The sequence below is a fragment of the Arvicola amphibius genome, chromosome 17, assembly GCF_903992535.2.
Source record: "Arvicola amphibius chromosome 17, mArvAmp1.2, whole genome shotgun sequence".
NCBI lineage: Eukaryota > Metazoa > Chordata > Mammalia > Rodentia > Cricetidae > Arvicola > Arvicola amphibius.
Window position 1 is genome coordinate 6,475,857 of NC_052063.2, and position 20,346 is coordinate 6,496,202.

The window sequence follows — 20,346 nt, forward strand, 5'->3', positions numbered from 1 at the left end:
CCTTGACATAAACGGTGATTCACTGCACAAATTTAAATTTGAATTTTAAATTTTAGGTTTAATACTAGGAAAGAATTTTCTTTCCGGTAGAAATTGTGGCCCACACAATATGTGGGTTTAGAATTTTAATAGTTTTTTGACTTGTGAGAGTTTTGCGATGAGCAGGGATAACAGCCTCTCCTGCTCATCCCAAGTTGCTGATTTCTTCCCACACAGAAAATTTCAGACACTAAAAATGACGAGTCAAGTATTTTACTAATCCTTTTAATTTTTTTGTAAATATGGCTATTAATTATATGTTTTCTCTTCTACTTTGCCCGCTGTATTAGTTTGCTGTGTCTACCATAACTGCCTGTCGAAACCACAGGCATTTGGCAGTTATTTTAGCGTTTGGCAGCTCTAGAAGCTCCACGTTGGAAACAAAGAGTTGACAGCAGTCATTGAATTAAAGAATCACTCAAATTTTAAAAGAACATTTATTTAACAAACTTATTACCCACCTACAAAGGTCCACTTTCCAAATAAGGTCCTGCTCTGAGATACCAGGGCCTCTGGCTCCCATCCATGCATTTTTGGGCTGATGCATGCAAGAACATGCCATACTCAAAGTAACAGCCCTGGGTAGGAGCAGCCTGGTTTCTCTGCAGTGTGCAATCTTTGGGAACAGTTTGGAGGGTTGAAACCTTCCATTCTGAAAAGAGGAAATTTGCAATGGGTCTGGCTCCCTGCACGTTGACAACTTCTTCCAAAGGGGGGACTATAAATATCCTAATATTTATAATCAAAATGGTTGATAAGGGTGAGATCTCATTATGGCTTCTTAAAGACTCTCTCGTTCTCTCTCTGTCTCTCTCTTCTGTTTTTTGTTTTATTTTGTTTTTTGTCTGAAATAGGGTAGCTCAGGCTACCTGAAACTCGCTACCACTATGTAGCCCCAGGCTGGCCTGGAACTTGCTATGTAGACCAAGCTGGCCCTGACATCACCGTGCTCCACCTGCCCCGCCTCCCAGGCGCTGAGATTGAAGGTGTTCACTGTCGCTCCCAGCAATGTTACCGCTTTTCACATCCTTGATGCGATGAGGCAGGCTGTGCTCTTTTGAGGTCCCCCATATCAGTAAAACATACTGATGGGGAAATAATAACAGCTGTGCGCTGCATGTGAGCGGTTATGCTCTAGAAACAGACATGGGAATTTCTGATCCCACCTACTCCCAGGTGATAGGAAAAAAAGTTAAATACAAGTTTTAAGTCCATGTTGATTAGTGACTGGTAAACTAGGCTGAAAGATGTTCAAGCTCACATGTTCCCCCCAAAAAATACGTAGTATCCATTTTAAGCCCCTTTGCATTATTTTTGGCAATTTGATTAAGCATAGTTGCTTAAGTTAGACATATTAAGTTATAAGAGTGGCCAGACTCCAGGCCTTCCACGATACTTCTAGTTAGTTTCATGATCTGCTCTGGTCACTTGCTTATTTCCCCCTGGCTTTTCATCTGTTTAATTTTAATTTATAATTCTGTTTACATATGAAAGACACAAATCCTAAGTCATGTTTGTTAAAGAAAATTTTATTTATATCTTCACAAATAAATTCATCTTTATGTCTGTTTGTTGGTCACTTTTTTTTCCCTCTGCAGTTCTGGTTATGGGTCCTGTTACATCTTTCAGTGAGAGGTCATTCTTTAAGGTTACTATAATAACAAATGCATTTTCTCATCATTTAAACATTTATCTGGGATCAATCTTCGTGGTCATATAGTGAACATCAATTTACTGAAATACAGTGCTCAGAAGATAGAAGCAGGAGGAGAACCACAAGTTCAAAACCAGCCTCTTCTACGTAGTAAGTTTCAGATCAAACATGGTTACATAAGGAGACTATGTTTAAAAAAGATCGATAGGTATGGCGTTTCAGATTTTTTTTTTTCAGAGCTCTTATTTATTTTTTAATGACTGGTCTGTTTCAAACTAGCAATTACAAAATTATGCATTGTATCCCTTCTGACTTGAATTGCCATCTTCTAAATATTGAAAAAGAAATCCCACAAACATTGTAGCTGTTTCTTTTCACATATCTTTTACAATCTATTGCCTTTCCGTTCCTGTAGGAGACCACTGATGTCTATTTAAACACAGGACGGAGAAGGCCGACCTCGTTCCCGTCCATGGTTTCCTCTTTCACCTGGTTATTGGCAAACGCTTGTTTTTTTTTTCAAACTCACTTTCGGGTTCTGCGTCAAGACTGCGGCTGAGTGGGAGGCACGCTGATGGAAGAGTGTGCCACACTGGCTTTGAGAGATAAAAATCACTGGCTTTGATTATTGACCGCAAAGCACTTTCTTTTCCATTAAGGTGCCATTTATTCTTACGTCTTCAGCTGATGTGTTATGAATTTCCTGTTGTTCTTGTACCCAAATTCCCCAGAATTAGCAGGTTAAAAGCAATTTTTTTATTTCACGATTATTATTTTTAACCTATTTAGCCTGTTTAACCAGGATGAAATAAAGCAAACCACGCTGCTTTCCCTGCAGTCTCTAGTGGAGACCCTGGCCTTCCAGCCTCTTCAGCATCTGTGCCCTGCCTGCGTTCTTTGGTTCCTAGCTGAATCTTTTATTCTTTATTTATGCATATGATGCTTGCACATGTGTGTGGGTCGTGTGATGCTTGCACATGTGTGTGGGTCGTGTGGTGCATGCACATGTGTGTGGCTGCATGGGTGTGAACAGTGTTGAGGCCAGAGGCTGATGTTGGTGTCTCCCTCTGTTGTCCTCCACCTTGAGACAGGGACTCTCTCTAAGCCTGAAGTTCATGGTTGCCAAGGCTGGCTGCCCCATACGCTCCGGGGATCTGCCTGTCTTCCATCTTCAGTGCTATAGTTCTGGGGTCACAGGGGGTGCCACCATGCCTAGCTTTTGGGTAACTGCTGGTGATCTGCACTTAGGTCCTCATGCATGTAGTAGGAAAGGCATGTTATAGAAGGAACTAACTCCCTAGTCTCTTGTTGCTGACCTCTAGATCCAAGGCTAGCCTAGTGCGTTACTATAACATCAACTCATTTTCCTTCTTCCTTATTTAAAAGGAACTTTCTTTTCTAATACATACATACATACATATACATATATATATATGAGAATTTTGTGCAAATATGCAATGTTTTCTTTTTATCAAAACCACCCCAGTGCCACGTCTACAACTTTCCCAGGTTTCTACTGCCACACACAACCTCACTTCCAACTTCATGTAGTCTTTAACGCGTGCACACTCTCTCTCTCTCTCTCTCTCTCTCTCTCTCTCTCTCTCTCTCTCTCTCTCTCTCTCTCTCTCTCTCTCTCTCTCACACACACACACACACACACACACACAATTTATTTAGTGCTTGCAGTACCTGTGGAAGCGAAAAGAGGGCATTGGCTGTCCTGGGCCTGAGTGCACTGAACTAGAAGTAGCTGCCAGAACCTGAACCGTTCTGGAAGATCAGCAAATGCTCCTGACTGCTCCTCCGTCAGCTCTTCAGTCTCATTCTGTGTGTCTCTCAGTCTCTGTCCCCTCCCCCAAATCCAGTCAGTGCTGCTGGTGGATGTGTGGTCATAAGGCTACCCTTGGCCATCCTACGTGGCTCCACATTCCTGACTGACTCTCCCTTCCCCAGAAGCCGTCAACTGCCAATTTGTGTTCCTATCGAGTTAGGACTTTTGTAGCCTCTGCCCTATCCATGTTGGAACTTTGCCTGACTTGATGGTATGCAGGTCTTACATATGCAGCCTCGGCCACTGTGAGTTCATGGGTTCAACCAGCCTGTCGGGTCTGGGAGACTGTTTTGTAAAGGTTAGTCCACTATTGGCTCCTTGTTTACAGACCGTTAATTTATATATGCATCTGCAGAGCCCCATGGCCATGCAGCACGATATAGTCGGCGGTATAGTGATTGGAATATGGTTCTGCGTGGGAGGGGAGGAGTTATTCTCCTTAGCAGGGTAACCAGTGTTACTTTTTTCTAGGGCTGTCCTGTGGGCATCAAACTTTTCTCATAGCCAATGTCCGTTCTTTTAAAATTCTTTTATTATTGTTCTATATTTGTATTATGATGTTCCTGACTTGAATGTCATTGTAAATCTTTTGAGGATTTTTTTCTCTCTCTCTCAATATTGTGGGTATGTCAAAGTAAAGCAGGCTACTTCCAAAAGCTTTTATGTGCTTTGAGTCATTTGGGATTCTGAATCATCTCAAACTTCCAAACAGCCACAAACCCACACTCCCAAGTTTTAGGGTTATTTTCTCTTTTGTCAGCCAAAGAATCCAGAGAGCAGTGAAAGCACACAGGTCTCATGATATTGACACAATGCTTTTTCTTCCACCCACCATCTTAAAATTTGACTGTCATTCTCTCCACCCTGGGGATGATCAGCCCCGGTATGACGACTCTACAGGCAAAGAACCTTCTACAGGAAACAGCCAAGTTCAACCTAAATTAGAAATAGGAATTTGGTGTGTAGATGAAGCGTTTTTTCCTGCTGGCGTTTCCCCATCTTTGCCATCTTCGGTCCTAGAGGCAGAGCCATTGTAACCTCCCTTCTGCCTTTCACGTGTTCGAGGCACACTATCTCCCTGTAACCTTTTTCTTCACTGTTTCTACGCGTGACATTTGCTAAATACCAAATGGTTGTTTTGCTCATCCATGTCCAAAGGAAACATCCTCTCTGGCTTTTTTCTCTCCTCACGTGTGGGTCTCAGCACCAGGCCCTGTGCCCCCGTGGTGGCCAGCCCTTCATTCCTTAAACATCTGGGTCTCCTCGTGTGGCTCTGAGTTGAGGGTAGGAAAAGAGTCATGGTGAGAGTCATGGTGGTGTACTGTCTGTCAGAGCTGCTTCAGAAAGCCCCACTGCCACCCGTTTCTGATGGTAAAACTCATTACCGAAGTGTTTGTGAAGCAGCTGTGCCCATACCTGGTTTCTTCATGACTGTGATGGATTCTCCTAAGTCAGAAGGCCAAGTCTCTCCCAGTCTCTATAATGAGTAAAACTTGAACTTCCTTACTGTGGTCAGCATAATCCAGTTAGACTTTCCTTTATGCAATTACTAAAGCAAATCATTCCTAATTAGCACAGAAGGGAAGAGGCCAGGTACTCTCTCTAGTATGAATTTCATGCTTGTATCAAATCAAGCCAATGCCACGTTAATCTCTTTAACTGATTTATTGCATTTTGACTACTACCAATAGCTATAATTATTTACTCATGACTAAAATTCTTTACTCATTACTAAAAGATCTTATATTTAATTACTTATAAATTTTGACGTGTTCAGCAGCTTTTAGCTTCCGTGGAAACACAACATAAGCAACATCTTAAAAGCATAGTCTATTGAGATATGGTTTCTAATGTTTATTTTTCTTGAGATGCAGGAATACACAACTTCCTACTAATTTAGGTACTGTTCTGCACATGTTTCTGATCATCCAGAAGAAGCAGTGTTTGGACCATCCACTTCACAGTCGAGTAGGCTAAGTACAACAGAGCATCAAAGTTATGTATTTCCTCAGTTAGACAGTGCAGGGCCTAGGGATCTGTTTCGAATCCAGGGCTGAAACTCCATTCCTTGGAAGAGAGCTGCTGACGATGGCCCAGACCACAGTCCGGGGTTGTGCTACCACTACAGGAATGTGCGTGCAGAAATAAGGGTAGGATCCAGAATCTCAAGTAAAGACAGAAGCCAAATATGAAAAGGACAGTTGCTCCCCAAATTGAGAGCCCAGTTTAGTTAAAACAGGTAGAGTGGAATCCTCAGGATCACACCCCCTCTTTTCCATCTCGGTTGCTCATTTCTGGAGTTAGTTGTCAGTGATATACTTACAATTAACTTGTGTACAAAGGCCAATATTTCTCACTGTAGGAGGACTTTCAGGAGCTTAAAAACCCGTCAGGGCCGGATTCTACTCACAAATGTATGGCTTCTCTTTTCCTTGTATTTGGTGGTAAAGACTGGGTGTTAGTGCCTTCCTCACAATGTAAATGCATGTATTCTAGGTTGGAGCCCCATCCTTCCACTGTTCAGATCTTGTACTGGCTAAGTCCCTTCGTACTCCCAAAACCACTTTCGGAGTGAAGATTAGATCAGTGGTTGTGAGTACTAAAGGAGAATCATTTGGATAAATAAAATACGGTCCTTTTCACAGAACACAAAAGATTTCGATGTATGATTTTCTTGAGTGGCGTTGTCTCAGACTTAAATAAACAAAATTTTATTAAGTGTTTGTACACCTTTTAAAGAGGATAGCCTTGACTTGTGTAAGTGGAAGAGGCAGACTGGAGAACACAAAGTGAAGAATTATTTCAAGCACTCATTTTCCTCAGCTTGCATTTGCTGCCCTGCCATCCACATAGAGCTTCACTAAATGCTAGGCAAACACTTTAAATATTAAGACTATTTATCATAATAATAGGATTATGCTTCAACTTATTAAACAATACCTTGGTTTATTTGTCTAGCTCTTGTTATATGAATGTGATTACTATGCAGGTCACTATTTATTCAACAAAATCACTGAGTAAGAATTCTGATTTGTTTTATGATTTCTGCTTAGGATCAACATGTACTAATGCCATTGCATTTGTTATTCCCTCTTGAAGGTACAACAAAAGCAAGAACACTTAATTGGAACATGACTAACCCTCAATTCCCTCTCATGAGTATTTGGAAGTATAATAACTATATGAAACAATCAGCCTTGGAGATAAGAGGCTGGTTTGAAAGTTGTTCCGGTAGTTCCAGTGAGATACACTGGTTATCTTGACAGAGCAGAGTGGAGAGAAATAAATATGTTTGAGGTAGTGCTCAAGTTTAGCCCTTGACTGACTGAGAATCAAGGTGAGGAAGCGTAAGAAATGAAAGGGAAGCTTGTTTAGGTGATCTGCTGGATGGGAGTGTAATCTATTGGTGGCGGACAAATCATAGGGACTTATTTAAGAATGTTGAAAATGTTGATACATTCAAATAAATCTGAGGATAACCGGGAATGGTTTGACATAGATGAATGTGAAGAGAGATTTATCCAGGTAACAAAATTAATTTTGAGGTTTGGTAATCAAAACTGTGCAATGCCAGAGATAGAACAGAATGACATAAAAACAAATTTGAAAGTTCAGAAACAGATTTGACTTTAGGTAAGCTTATGGTATATACCTTTTGTTGTGGGGATTCTATTTCAAAAGAGCTGAATGTATAAACAAGTTGTATAAATAAGAGATTTTTTTTTTTTTGGTTTTTCGAGACAGGGTTTCTCTGCAGCTTTTTTAGAGCCTGTCCTGGACCTAGCTCTTGTAGACCAGGCTGGCCTCAAACTCACAGAGATCCGCCTGCCTCTGCCTCCCGAGTGCTGGGATTAAAGGCGTGCGCCACCACCGCCCGGCTAAATAAGAGATTTTTAAAGAGCAAAACATTAAAGTTCAATATGATAGAACTTACTAAATTATGTATATGGGAAGCTAATGTTAAATTTTGAACATAATCAGATGTGTTTGGCATAGGTCATATCTCAATAAATCCATCGCGAGTTAAAAATAGTCTAAGCTCAAAAGTACATTTACTTCACCTAATCTTGTAGGCATCCCAGGTTAGCAATAAAATATCACTTATTTATTCCTGTGATCACATGTTTCACTGGGACCTGTTATTTGCTGCCACTGAGGACTGTCATAAGGGAGTGTTCCACTACATACCACTAGCCTAAGATAGGATTAAATTCAAAATTTTGAGTGTCAACCCTATGAATATAGATAGGTTGCTCTTGCATAACATGGAGTCAGAAACTTATGTCAAACACCATAAGTCAAAGACAAAGTATATGTACCCTTGAAAATAGTTCACAAGACATTGTTAGAAGTAAACTATAGTTTATAAAATTTATATATAATTTATGTTAATATATGATTTATAGAAAGTTAGATTCAGCAGCTGATGCTCATTATCTTAGCACATGGGAGACTGAGGCAGGAGACTGGAAAGTTTGAGGCCAGCCTGGGTTACACAGTAAGATACTGTTGCAAAATATTTGAAGGTTAAAATAATTATATATGCAAAGATGCTCAAAACAGAAAACAGAGCTGCCTCTTCAATAAATTGTTGTGGAAAATCTGATGGCCTCACAGAAGAATTATCTTAAATTTTTATCTCACCCTAGCTGCAAAAATTAACTTGGAATGGACTTAAGACACACAAAACCTGAAACTGTAAAGAAGAAAACAGAATTAAAATCTCCATATTTGTCCAGGCAAATAACTTTTTACCTAAGCACAAAATAATTAATGAAAACAAAGTAGAGAGCAAATTACGTCAGCTAAATAGTTTTCCTACAGCAAAGGCCAGTGAATCGATATAGCGACCTATGACATCAAGGTTTGGAATCAGTCTGTGTGCCAACAAATGGAGAAAGTAAATTAGCCCATCCTTAGCAGTTAAACCTCCAAGCCATTTAAAAATACTAATCATGTTTCATCTACGTGACATGGCAACTTTACCAAACCCTGAATCATTCCGATAAATGTAGGGTTTGTAGCTGGAGACTTTATTTATCTATTTTATTTTCAAGGGTTGAATTCTTCTTCTCTTCTCTTCTTCTCCTTCTTTTATTCGGTCTTCTTCTTCTTCTTCTTCTGCGTCTTTTCTATTCTTAGGAGTATATGTAGGAGGAGGCGGAAGAGTTGCCTAGTGCATGACTCTTGATATATGTCCTAATACGCCTCCTATGTCTTCTTATGGTATTCTTCTATTCTCTCCTTCCCGATCCTCCTCTCCTCCTTTTCTCAGCTTCTTCTTCCTTCGTCTATTCTTTAGGATTATACGTATACCATACTTGCTCCAGCATTTGTTGTCCCCTATTTTGTTGATACTTGCCTTTCCAACTCAGATAAGATTGGAGACTCTTTGATTAGACTTTATTTGATTTTATTGTAATCTCAGTTTTCTCTTCTTCCTTCCTTCTTTTCTTCCTCCCTCCCTTCCTTCTTTCCTTTCTTTGGCTCCTCCCTCCCTCCCTTCCTTAGGTTCTTTCTTTCATTCTCCTTTATTTCACTGTGTTACCCAGGCTGCTGCCCTCAAGCTCAAAGTATCCCTGCCTCAGCTTCATGCGTAGCCAGGATGGCATGTGTACGCCACAGCATCTCAGCTTTGAAAAGCAATGAAGTAAGCAATACCAAACTAACAAAAAGGTAAACTCCTTAAGATGACAGTAGTTTTATCTGTTTAAAGGACAAGACACTGTCCAACTGATGCACAGGGCGTATTCAACTCCTGCTGCGTGGCAGGGCAGGCAGCAGATTCTGGATACAGGGTGGTGCAGAAGATAAAATACGCAGAGGACAGCACAGTCATCTGATCTAACCGTGAAATGTGCTTGGCCCATCATCTTATCCGCAGAGAATGAGCTGGAGATTTTCAGCAGTGGGCAGTCTATTCCGTTGCTTTCCAGTTCCATTTGTTGGCTTACTTTATCAGCGTGTGTTTATTTTATAAAACAAGTAATAGCTTTAATTCATAAATTTATTTTGAGTATTGACCCAATTTTTTTCTTCTTATCTTCTAAACATTAGCCTTTTCTTCTTTCAGTTTTTTGCTTTTTAAGAGCTTTGCCCTTCCCTCCACTTTGCGAGACTGCACTTGAGGGAGAGCCTTTCAGACACGTTGAGAAACGCGTTCTATAGCTGCACAGCTTCTCTGGGCAGAACCCTGTGAGTCCTTTCATCATTTTCCCTCTGACATGGGTTTCTAAAGCAAAAACCCTCTTGATTGCTTTCTCTGGATGCTTTCTACTTTGTCACCCTTTGTTGTTAAAAATAAATTACTCCCAATTTCCTGCTTTCAATAGAGTAGAGTGAACATAATTGACTCTTTGATGTGTGAGGGTCTGGTGTGGTCTGAAAGCAATTACCCTGACCTTGAAATCCACTTACTGTAAATATCATTATAGAGAAAGTGGAAGCTCATACTAAGTCTGTATCAACCATGGAATAGATCTTGGAAGATTTTCTGAAAATGAGTTTATTTTCTTGTTGTTTGTTTCCCAGCGATGAAGTGTACTTTATAAAGTAACAGATAGAAAAAAAATAAAATGTTATTCATTCTGAAATCCATCATGCAGGCAATTTGTCTTCTCAAGTAGACTATGAACTCCCTGAGAGCAAGGACTATGTCATGTCTTATCAATTAAGAAAAGAACACTCATGCTTGGCCTCTACTGCTTAATATAGCCTCTTTCTCCTCTTTCTCTCTCTCTCTCTCTCTCTCTCTCTCTCTCTCTCTCTCTCTCTCTCACACACACACACACACATACACACAGAGAAGGAGCCATAATTATTAATAACTAGTTAATTCATCATTCATAAGAAATTGAGATGTTATACAGTTAATTGAATTGTGGGGTTTTTTTTTTTTAGAATATATTGAGGAATCCGTAACATAAAATGTGAATAATATGGATATAAATTATATCCTTATCTTAAAAAGTATTAGCCATAGTGTATTAGTTATATAGTTGACAGTATTTACAATAAAAACGTTAATGTGATGGATGGATACTTACAATTCTGAGCGTAAACTCAAGCAGCAATGACTTATAAGAATGCTGATATTTACTTATAAAGCCTGAAGAAGCTTTTTCTAGGTTTGTTCTAGCAACTCAACAATATCATAAGGGTACCAGGCACTTTTATCTTAATGTTGCAGCTTCTGGGTTTTTTCTTTTTATCATTTTGTTCTTGAGTTTGCATTATGGTAAAACACAAAGTCTTCCCTTCCCCTAGAGAGGAGCCTAGGGGGAGTAGCCCCCTCACAATCTTCTCTGGGGGAAAACTATTCCTTCAGAAGCCTTCCCCAGAATTCTGCTGTGTCTAACTGGCCAAAGGTGAGTTCTATGGCTATCTCTAGGAGGCAGGCAAGGAGGAGGGCATGGGAAATGATTGGTGACTGAAGCTGTTTACTCTGTGGCTTGGAAGATATACATAACAGAGGAAGATCAAGACTGTTGCTGACTAAAGGAAACTCAGGCTTACCAAATGATAAGAACTCTTTAAAGCAACCAGTAATAACACATGGTTATAGGACCTTTTCAAATAGACAGAGCATCAGTTCTTAGCCAATTTGGCAACAGCTGGTGGATCCAACTACCTTTTCTGATTTCTATAAATCAGACAAGCCTGTGCTTTTATTAAAAAGCTTCTTATTACCTCTCCTTTTCAGGAGTCTTATCCAAAGAAGAGGAATCACACCATGGAAATCGTGCCATCGGCCTCTCTGGACACATTTCCTTCCGAAAATGAGAACTTTCTCTGTGATCTCATGGACACAGCTGTTACAAAGAAACCTTGCTCCCTAGAAATCGCAAGGGCACCTTCTCCAAGAACTGGTAATTTTTCCTACTCACCATTGGCCAATTTGATTTGCATACTCACATAACTGAAGACGCATCATTAATATTTTTATTTCATACTATATTATCAACATAAAAGTGTCCCAGGGTAGTCCCAGTGATCAGTTTTGCATTTCAAGTGAGTACAGGTAAGCCATGGGTTTCGATGTGAAATCTAATGTTAAGGGCTCTTCACGGAGATGGCCCTGCTTTGTTCGACATCATTAGGAACCTTGGTGAGATGTCATGCTTTGGGTCCTTGGTAGCTGAAGTCTTTATATAGACCTCTGGACATCCTATTTGTTTCTAACTCATCACATTATATTTGGTTACTTAATTTACCTTACGTTTTTATAACTTGGTTTAGTTTAAAGGTTGGGAGTCTTTTCTGGTGGAGGGAGTTACTGAAGATGAAGCATCCAAAGCAAGAACAGGGTGGGTAGATGCTGCCATTGGAATAGTCTAGGTAAATGCCAATATTCCTTGCCCGGAGATGGAAAGAGGAGAGTGTGCTTATTATTACAGGCAAACGCTCTTGTGTTTCCAGATGGGCTTGTTTCTGCCTAAGATGGCAAATTGGGCGAGGTATAGTTCCACAGCGGAGTGCTTGTCTAGTACGTGCAAGGCTCTTGGTTCGGGCCCTGGTACTTGGCGTGTATTGGGGGCAATGAATGGAAGAATTATAGAGGGGTTGAAGTAAAATCCAGAAAATCCATTATAGATAACAGACTAGAAGATTTCACAGAGATGAACAAATAGACTTTCAGTCGTGCTAAGGTGGGGTACTGTGTAAATCATAACCATACAGAAGGAAGTTAGTTTTTGGATAAGGTAGAAACATGGTAATAAAAGTAGTTAAAGATTATGAGGTACTTACTACGTGTTCTCAGTGCTTTATGTGTATAACGTCATGTAGCCCTTAGGATGCTGTGCATTATTAACATTGTCCATCACTTTAAAACCGAGGAAGTGGAGGCCCTGACACATTAGATGACGTCACGAGTGAGTTAATAGGGATGGCTCTGGGGTTTGAGCCTGAGTGTTCTTCACTGTGTGCTATAGTGCTGCACGATGTCAGGGGATGAGGAGAGGTCGGAACTGTGAACCAAGAACAGGGTGTTAAGAAATGTTGATGTCAGATGGTCCTCATGTGACCTTGACAATCAGAAAAGATGCAAGGGTGGCCAAAGATCAGATGAGCACAGGCTGTGGGTGAGTGATTGACAAACCACCATAGAGAAGACCAGTGCTCATAGCGTATATAGAAGTGGGTGAGCACCAGAACTTTCCGATAAGAGAGGTAACAAGGGACAGGGTGGACTGGAGGAGAATGGCCTGCTGAGGTAGGAGAATATAGGCAAATGTGCAAAACTGTAAGGGCACTCTACCTAGGCATAGGCGTGGGAGGAGGGGTCAAGAGGGATGGTAGAGGAACAAGTGCAAGCAGGAAAGGTGGTTTCCTCCTAGCTACCCATCAAAGGCTAATAGGGTCCCTTGATGGGACAGAAGTATTCTAGAAACTAAGGATCTTGGGATAAAGGAGAGACGTCCCCAGGTACCAAGACTGACTAGGCTCCGGTCTGCTCTCTGCTGCAAATAAGGAATGCTGCATAAAAATATAGGGAAGAAAAACTTCTGAATGGCACCCAAAAAACTGGTAAGAAAATTAAATGGGTTGAACCACATCTGGCTTTGGAGCCCCTTCTATCAGCACATTAGAGAAACAGGCCACAAAGCTTCCGCCTATATGGTCAGCCAGTGCAGCAGTAATTTGCTGAGCCTACAGTTGAGAAATGGTGCTTCAAGCAGCGAATTCAGACAGAGATCTCCGTGACGGTCCAGTGTGAGCATTCTGCAGTGAACACTGTCCTCCATAGGCTTAGATGCCAAGGGTACACTGTTAGAGTAATCACAAATCATGCGGCCTCACACCTCCACCCCAAAGACTTCAATGTCTTGATGTGTTATGGGTGGAAAACGGGGAGGTTCCTGAGGAATTCATACTTTAAGCTAGCCCCATACAGGATAGCACCTCAAATTCATCTCGCACAGAAGTTCCGAGAACTGAATTTAGGTTAAAAGCAGTTCTGTCAGGGACCAGTCAAAAGCAATTATGACCCTCAGAAAGGAGAGCAGGACACTCTATTTTCTTTAGGCCCCAAATAATTCCATTAAATAGTTTCCCTATTATGATTGGCGGTTTAAAATAATTAAACCTGAAGACAAAGGAGCCTCAACCAAGAGCCAATGGAAATAAGGGGAAATATACACACCTGAGGGGACTTCACCTACTGCAGCTGTCAGATGTAGAGTGTAAAATGACGTAATTTTAGGAAGAGAGAAGCTTGGAAAGAAACCACCAGTGTATATCTGAGATGGAAATGGAAACTTCTAGGAATGGCAAAAGATGGTCCACACAACATGTGGTTGGATGAAAGAAGTTTTAGTGAATGGGAAAGAGGGGAAGAAGAAAATGTCAGAACATCGCCTAGAAGGGAAGAGGATGGGACAGGAGCATGGCACGGAGTGTTCCTATCAAGAACATCTATGTTACATGTCTGATGAAAGCTGCAGAGTTCTGAAGCAATATGTTAGAGGAAAACCTGCCCCAAAGAGCCCTGCCCTGATAGATGTACGGGAGTTGATAAGTGAAGAATAAAATTTGTTAGATTGTATAATATGTGAAGATGTAATATTTCATAGGTTTCTTTGGAAGTAACCTGAAAGAGCATCCTGGAAGCATAAGGTTCAATTGATGTGTGAAGAGAGAATGCCTGCATGTGTGTCTAATGCCATCTGAACACCACTAAACTTATACAGATAGCCGTCATTGATTTTGCTCCTGAATCTGCAGGTCTAACTGGCTTCATTTTGCGAGGATCACCTTTCTACCACATTTCTCACCTAGGGAATTTGGAAAGTAACCTTCATTACATTATTTTGTTCTGTGGTAGGAGTCAAACCCAGGGCACTGTGCATGCTAAGTGCTCCTAACTCTGCGCTGATGGAGAGCTTCTCCAGCCTATGGAGGACCATTGACTCTACGGATGCTGTGACGATGGGGGCCTAGCTGGATACCTGGCAAGCTGTATATGAACTGGGAGCTTAGTTTCGGTGTGGGGATTGCTTGCTTACCTTCTGTGACTGGCATTTTTCTCCTCGTGAAGTACAGGCTGGATTCTGAAGAGCAATGTCTCCATTACCAGTGGAAAGTCTAGCGCTTCCATTTTATTACCATATTGCACTCTGGAAATCTGGGATGTCAGCATGACCAGGCTTCTGGTGAGGGCGTTCTTCCCGACTTGTAGAAGGCTGATATTTCACTGTGTGCTTATGCTTATTTTTTTGTTTTGTTTTGTTTTGTCTGTGCTGAGTGAGTGACTCTTGCACTTTTGTCCCTGACGAGGAACCGTACTTAAGGAAAAGACACCAGAGAAGTCAGGACTGTCTTCCCAGCTTCCAGTCATAGTTTCTGTCTTTGAATAGCTGCTTTGGTCCCCACAGCTTCTCTTCTTGAGCGTTTAGTCTTTCATTGTCACTTGTTTTCAGATTCCCCAGCACTGAGAAGTCACAATGTTAAAGCCACAAGTTTTGGAACACCGCATTTCCACGTGTCAAAGTCTCCTCTGGTTATTGACTGCCACACAGAACAAACCAACCTTAAGACCAAGTTACAACAACAACAACATACACTCTTTAATTCTTCTTCTTCTAAAGCTGCACTTTTGAGATGGTTCTGCAGGGGTTTCTTGCTTGCTGTTCCAAGTAATTACGCCAGGGCATCTTGACCAAACACTGTAATAAAATCTGTGCACAAGATCCATTCTTAGGCCAGGTGAAGGGCTCTAATGGGCCAGAGCTTGGCAAACACAGAGTCCAGCGTGGCAAACATGGCTCTGACAGGTTTTGCCTTTTACCCTTCTCCCCAGCACCCGCCGCCCCCGACTGATAGATTACATTCCCAAAGCTAGCCCCCAAGGTCTATTCCTTTATTTTGCCATTGACTCATTCCTGAAACCAAACACCAAGGTCCAACAATGAAAATTCGTTATTTGGTTAATGTGTCCAATCAGGATTTGCCAGCTCACCCTAGCACAGACTTCCCCCCTTTCTCCTTAAAAATCCACTCCTGTAAAAAACAAACAAAAAATCCTGCTGGTGCTTGCTTGCTTTCTTTCCATTGCTGCTGTCTTTGCAGCCCCCGTCCCACTGCAACCCCTATCTACCTTTGTGCTGGGTGTGTCTTGCACTGACTCCGAGGGGGACCCTCTCCCTCATGTCAGTTGTGATGGCTCAGACTTATAATCTTAATACTTAGGAGGCTGGGGCAGGAAGATCACTGGGGCAACACTGTGAGTGTCACATCAGTCTGGGCCAATATCAAATAAATAAAAAAAGAACAAATATCTTATCTTCCATATCCACCAAGTCCTACTTGGATTGCTCATGGTATATGTTGGGTAAATGTGAATATGATTCCAAGAACAAAGCCCAAGGAGAATCTGCAGAAGCTGTACTCCCTTTTATGGCTTAGGCATCACTTCTCCTGTGGTCAAGACTCTGCCCACATTTAAGTAGAGGGAATTTTCTTTCTCTAGCCTTTGCCAAGAGTGCTAAGTAAATAGCAGCATAAGAAGTTATTCATCCAGCTGCTTTTGGAAAACAGATTCCTACGACTATCTGAGTTGCTGTTGTTTTGGTTTTATTCTAAATGGAGTTAGATTTAATTTGCATGGATATATGATTCCCCCTACTGTCGTTGATACTTAGGTTTATACAGAAATCAGCCTGACCAGCTGAACCAGCTGAATTCCTAAGAACTGTGCTCTGCACTCTGGGCTGTGTTTATGAGTTCTACCAGTGGGGAGTCGAGAATTAAAATGGAAATTATGTATTTTTTAAATTATAGGAATAAACATGGATGCATATTCCTGACAGGGGCTCCCAAAGGATTGCTCTCTAGCTGTTAGCACCATCACTGGTTAGATAGCATCAACATAGCTGTGTCTTTATTGGCTAGTCTAGAAACAGTGTGCACCCCTACTCCACCGCTGCTACATTCTGCTCATTCAGCTAACCTGGGTCTGTAGGTTTCATGGATCCTATCCTTTCCAAGTCTCTCACTGCTCTGAGTACTTTATGACTTTGTGCTGTTTTTTTGTTTGTTTAGTTTTTTTTGTGACCAGCTTGTTGAGCTGGTGAACTTGGGGGAGGAGCGACCTCTCTTGGAGTTATTGATGTTTTCCTGTGTGAGAGCAAAGATAGGACTTGCAGGACAACTCTTAATGCAGATGAGGACCTGTAGCGCCCACACTATGGGGCGGTTAGTGAGGTGGGAAAGGGGCTGGAGGTTGAAACACATACACACACAGACAGAGACATGGGTCATCCTTGAAACAAGAATGCCAACTTTATTGTGTTCCAGGGCAGCTTATATAGTGCCTTCCCTGATCAATGGCCATGCCCTAGCTCTTAGGATCCTTCAGCTGCAAGCCACAAGAAACCACTCCCCTGCCATCAGGGAGGGTCTCATGCTCAGAGCAGCTGCAAACACAGGAAAAACAAGTTGTTTATAGGAAACTCAGGGTCTGGGGGTCCACAGTCCCCAACATTTCCCCCTTTTCTATGTAATTAGACCTAATGTTCTTCGTTTTTAACTGGCCCGATGTGGCACAAATATGATGGAAAAAGAAGAGCAAGCAACTAACCACATGAAAATCCCACAAAAATCCAGTTGCTCTTGTAGGTTGGAAAATGCCCTAGCGAACATGCTCATTCTACATTCCACATGAATAATATTAAATGCTGGTAGTGGCTACAAGATAGTAGTACAAGATTTTGGTTCATCAAACCATGTTAGTCTGGAATGAATTCACAGGTTCATTGGTGGAAACAAAAGCAGAACCCACCTCTTTTCCAAAGCAACAAATTTTTAAAGTCAAGATACCTTTCTTAGCAGTTCCCAGAATCAAATGTCTTTCTCCAGTCAAAAATTAAAAAAGAAAGAAAACACAACAGTATACATCTGTGCACATTCCATCTTTTTGAGGCCTTCAATTCACCCTCCAACCTCCTCTTTATTACTTTGTGGCTGGCCAGGCTTCTGGAGGGCATGCCTCAGAGAGAGTCTCTAGTTTCTGATCTCGGGTGCCTCCTGTGGTGCCTGCGCCACCTGGAACTGCTACGAGGCAAGAGTCTGGGAACGAAAACACACATAGACACCATCTTCAATCCACCCTCACCATTCCCGAGGGCGATGTCTCAGCGTGTCCCTCATTCCCGATCTCGCTGAGTGCCCCCGCTTGTAAATGTCCTTGCTCGACTCTGCTCTTTTGTGTCTAGAATTCCTTTCCAAGCTTTCTCGGGTTTTATGTGGATTTTGCTAGCACACGTTGGGGTGCCAATTGTTGTTAAGAGGCCACTTGTTTGTTTCCCAGCTGCCCAGACTCCTGGAATAATCACACACAACTATATTGTTCAAAACTCTGCTTGGCCCATTAGCTCTAGCTTCTTATTGGCTAACTCTTACATATTAATTTAACCCATTTCTACTAATCTGTGTATTGCCATGAGGCTGTGGCATACCAAAAAAGTTCTAGCCTGTCTCTCTCTCTCTCTCTCTCTCTCTCTCTCTCTCTCTCTCTCTCTCTCTCTCTCTCTCTCTCTCTCTCTGTCTCTCTGTCTCTCTCTGTCTCTCTCTGTCTCTCTCTCTCTCTCTGTGTGTGTGTGTGTGTGTGTGTGTGTATGTGTATTTCAATCTCCAGCCCCTTGCCCTGCATGTTACACTACAGGCGTAGTACCATAGTACACAAAGTACAGGTGAGGCATAGTACCATAGTACATGTAGTACAGGTGCTACAGGACCGTAGTACATGTAGTAGCATGGACGCTACAAGTACCAAACTGAATGAGGAAGAATCAACCCACTTGCCCATCCAATGAACATGTACAGAGTTCTACCAGTGTTCCAGTTCCAGGCATTGTGTTAGTGTTGCCAAAGAAACAGAGTTGAACTGCAAGTCCTAAAAATTAGGAAATTTAAAGGTTAGTAAGCACAAGAAGTAGAACCACATACTCCTGGGTTGGAGGAGAGGGGAATGAGGTGTAACCTACTTTCAACAAATGTTGCCTGATCTCAGCCTCAACTAAGGAAAGATTAGATAGATGTAGGGGGAAGAGCCAAGAGAGCCAAGGAGGATGGTTATCTCTTTAAAGGAACATCTAGAGATTGAATTGTTTATCCTGCACACCAAAGGGGCTTTAAAAGTTTGCATCCTAACCCCTAGGATCTTAGCAGGATTTAGAGATAACATCTTCATAGAAGTAATACAGTAATTGAGTAGGCTTTATCAGGCATGTCCAAAGTATGGCACATGCAGTAGAAGACAGCTATGAACCTGAGCGTAAACATGGGGGAGTTGAAAACTTACGCCAAAGCTCAGGAGCTGTGTTGTTTGGTGTTTGGCAGGGGAGTAACTGGATTGTGTGGTTCCCTGGTGTCGATTTTGTAGATGACAACGATATAATACCACAATGACAAAAGACGGGGCAGGCCTGTTAGAAACCCAGGAAAAGGGAAAGGCAATGTAGGGGGCACATGAAGAAGATGGCCCTCCACAAGCCAAGCAAAGAGGTCTGATGAGCAGAGCTTTCTCTTGGACCTCACGAGATCTGTCCTGCCCATGCCTCCTTCTGAGACCCCTAGCCAACAGAACTAAAGAAAGGAAAGTTTGATTGTATAAGCCATGTATTTCTGCTATGTTACAATATCCCTGTGAATCTAATACAGAGCTCTGTAACTGAGCACACATGTTTCATGCACTAGCATGTATGGGTCCTTCTGCACAGTCCAAATCCCGCCTGGCTGGTAACTGGCAGTGCCAGAGATAAAATGTATCTCTTCTGAAAAGAACAGTTAAGTATGTATATTTATCCCCTGTATGTATTTGTTAAGCAGATGAGCAAAACATTTTTTTTACCATAGCTACTAGTTTAATTTTAATAAGAAAGCGAACTAGTAGTTTATTTATATTTATATAAATTGAGGTTTTTTTCTAAGGAATACTTTGCTAGTACCTCAATGACTATGGATTTCATACGAAGTAAGAATAATAATACTTGGCTCCTAAAGTAAGAATGGATAGCATTCCTATTTGTGCAGCCACTATTAAATTATCTGCTTCTCCTCAAGGAGAGGATGGTATATTTTGATGGTTGTGAATCAGTCATATAAATGAACAACAGCAACAAAAAGGAATTAATGAATGAGTTATCTTTAAAAGAAAATGGCTGTAATAGCAGTGAAAAGCCCTTATATAATAGTCAGATGCCATCAAAGAAGATGTTTTATTGTCTGCCTTTCATTTAATTTTATCCTTCACAGGGGAATTTTTCCATTTTGCGGTAACTAAGCAACCTGTTATTTTGAATCACTTAGTGCAGGCTTTGCACAGTATGGGTGCTCAATAAATCCATTTTGATTAATGAGCAATTTATAACAACACTAGCAAAGACTGTTTCCAATCCTGTTGAGAGAAAATGGATGATCTCTCATTTTTAAAAAAAAAGGCCATGTTCAATAGTGACACGCCAGCATAGTGGGGGTCCTAGTTACCTCTGTTCAATTTGCTAATGTGCTTACTGGACCATGGTTTGCCTGAAATGGAAGTGTCACCTGTAAGTAATCCTCCACACCCCATTACACATTTTCTGTCAACTGACATAGACAGGATGGAGGGTGAGGGTTTCTGGAATGTATTTGTAACCATGTAAATATCTATATTTATATACTTAGTATATAAATATATAAATTTATATATATGTACTTATAGCATATTTAAAGATTTACTTATAATCTTATAATATGTATACATGTATTTATGTGTATTATATATACATTGTATATAGATTTTATATTTATAATTACATGTTATATTCATATAAACATG

At 41.2% G+C, this 20,346-nt stretch overlaps 1 protein-coding gene across 7 annotated transcripts in view; it reads left to right on the plus strand.

Annotated features, from left to right (window-relative positions):
* The window catches only part of Anks1b (ankyrin repeat and sterile alpha motif domain containing 1B), an 896,366-nt gene that overhangs the window by 266,885 nt on the left and 609,135 nt on the right, over window positions 1–20,346 (plus strand). For all 7 annotated transcript variants that reach the window (XM_038314479.1, XM_038314480.1, XM_038314482.1 and 4 more), the window contains one exon: window positions 11,230–11,395. In XM_038314479.1, coding sequence (XP_038170407.1) covers window positions 11,230–11,395 — 166 coding nt within the window. The remainder of the gene's footprint in view (window positions 1–11,229; window positions 11,396–20,346) is intronic.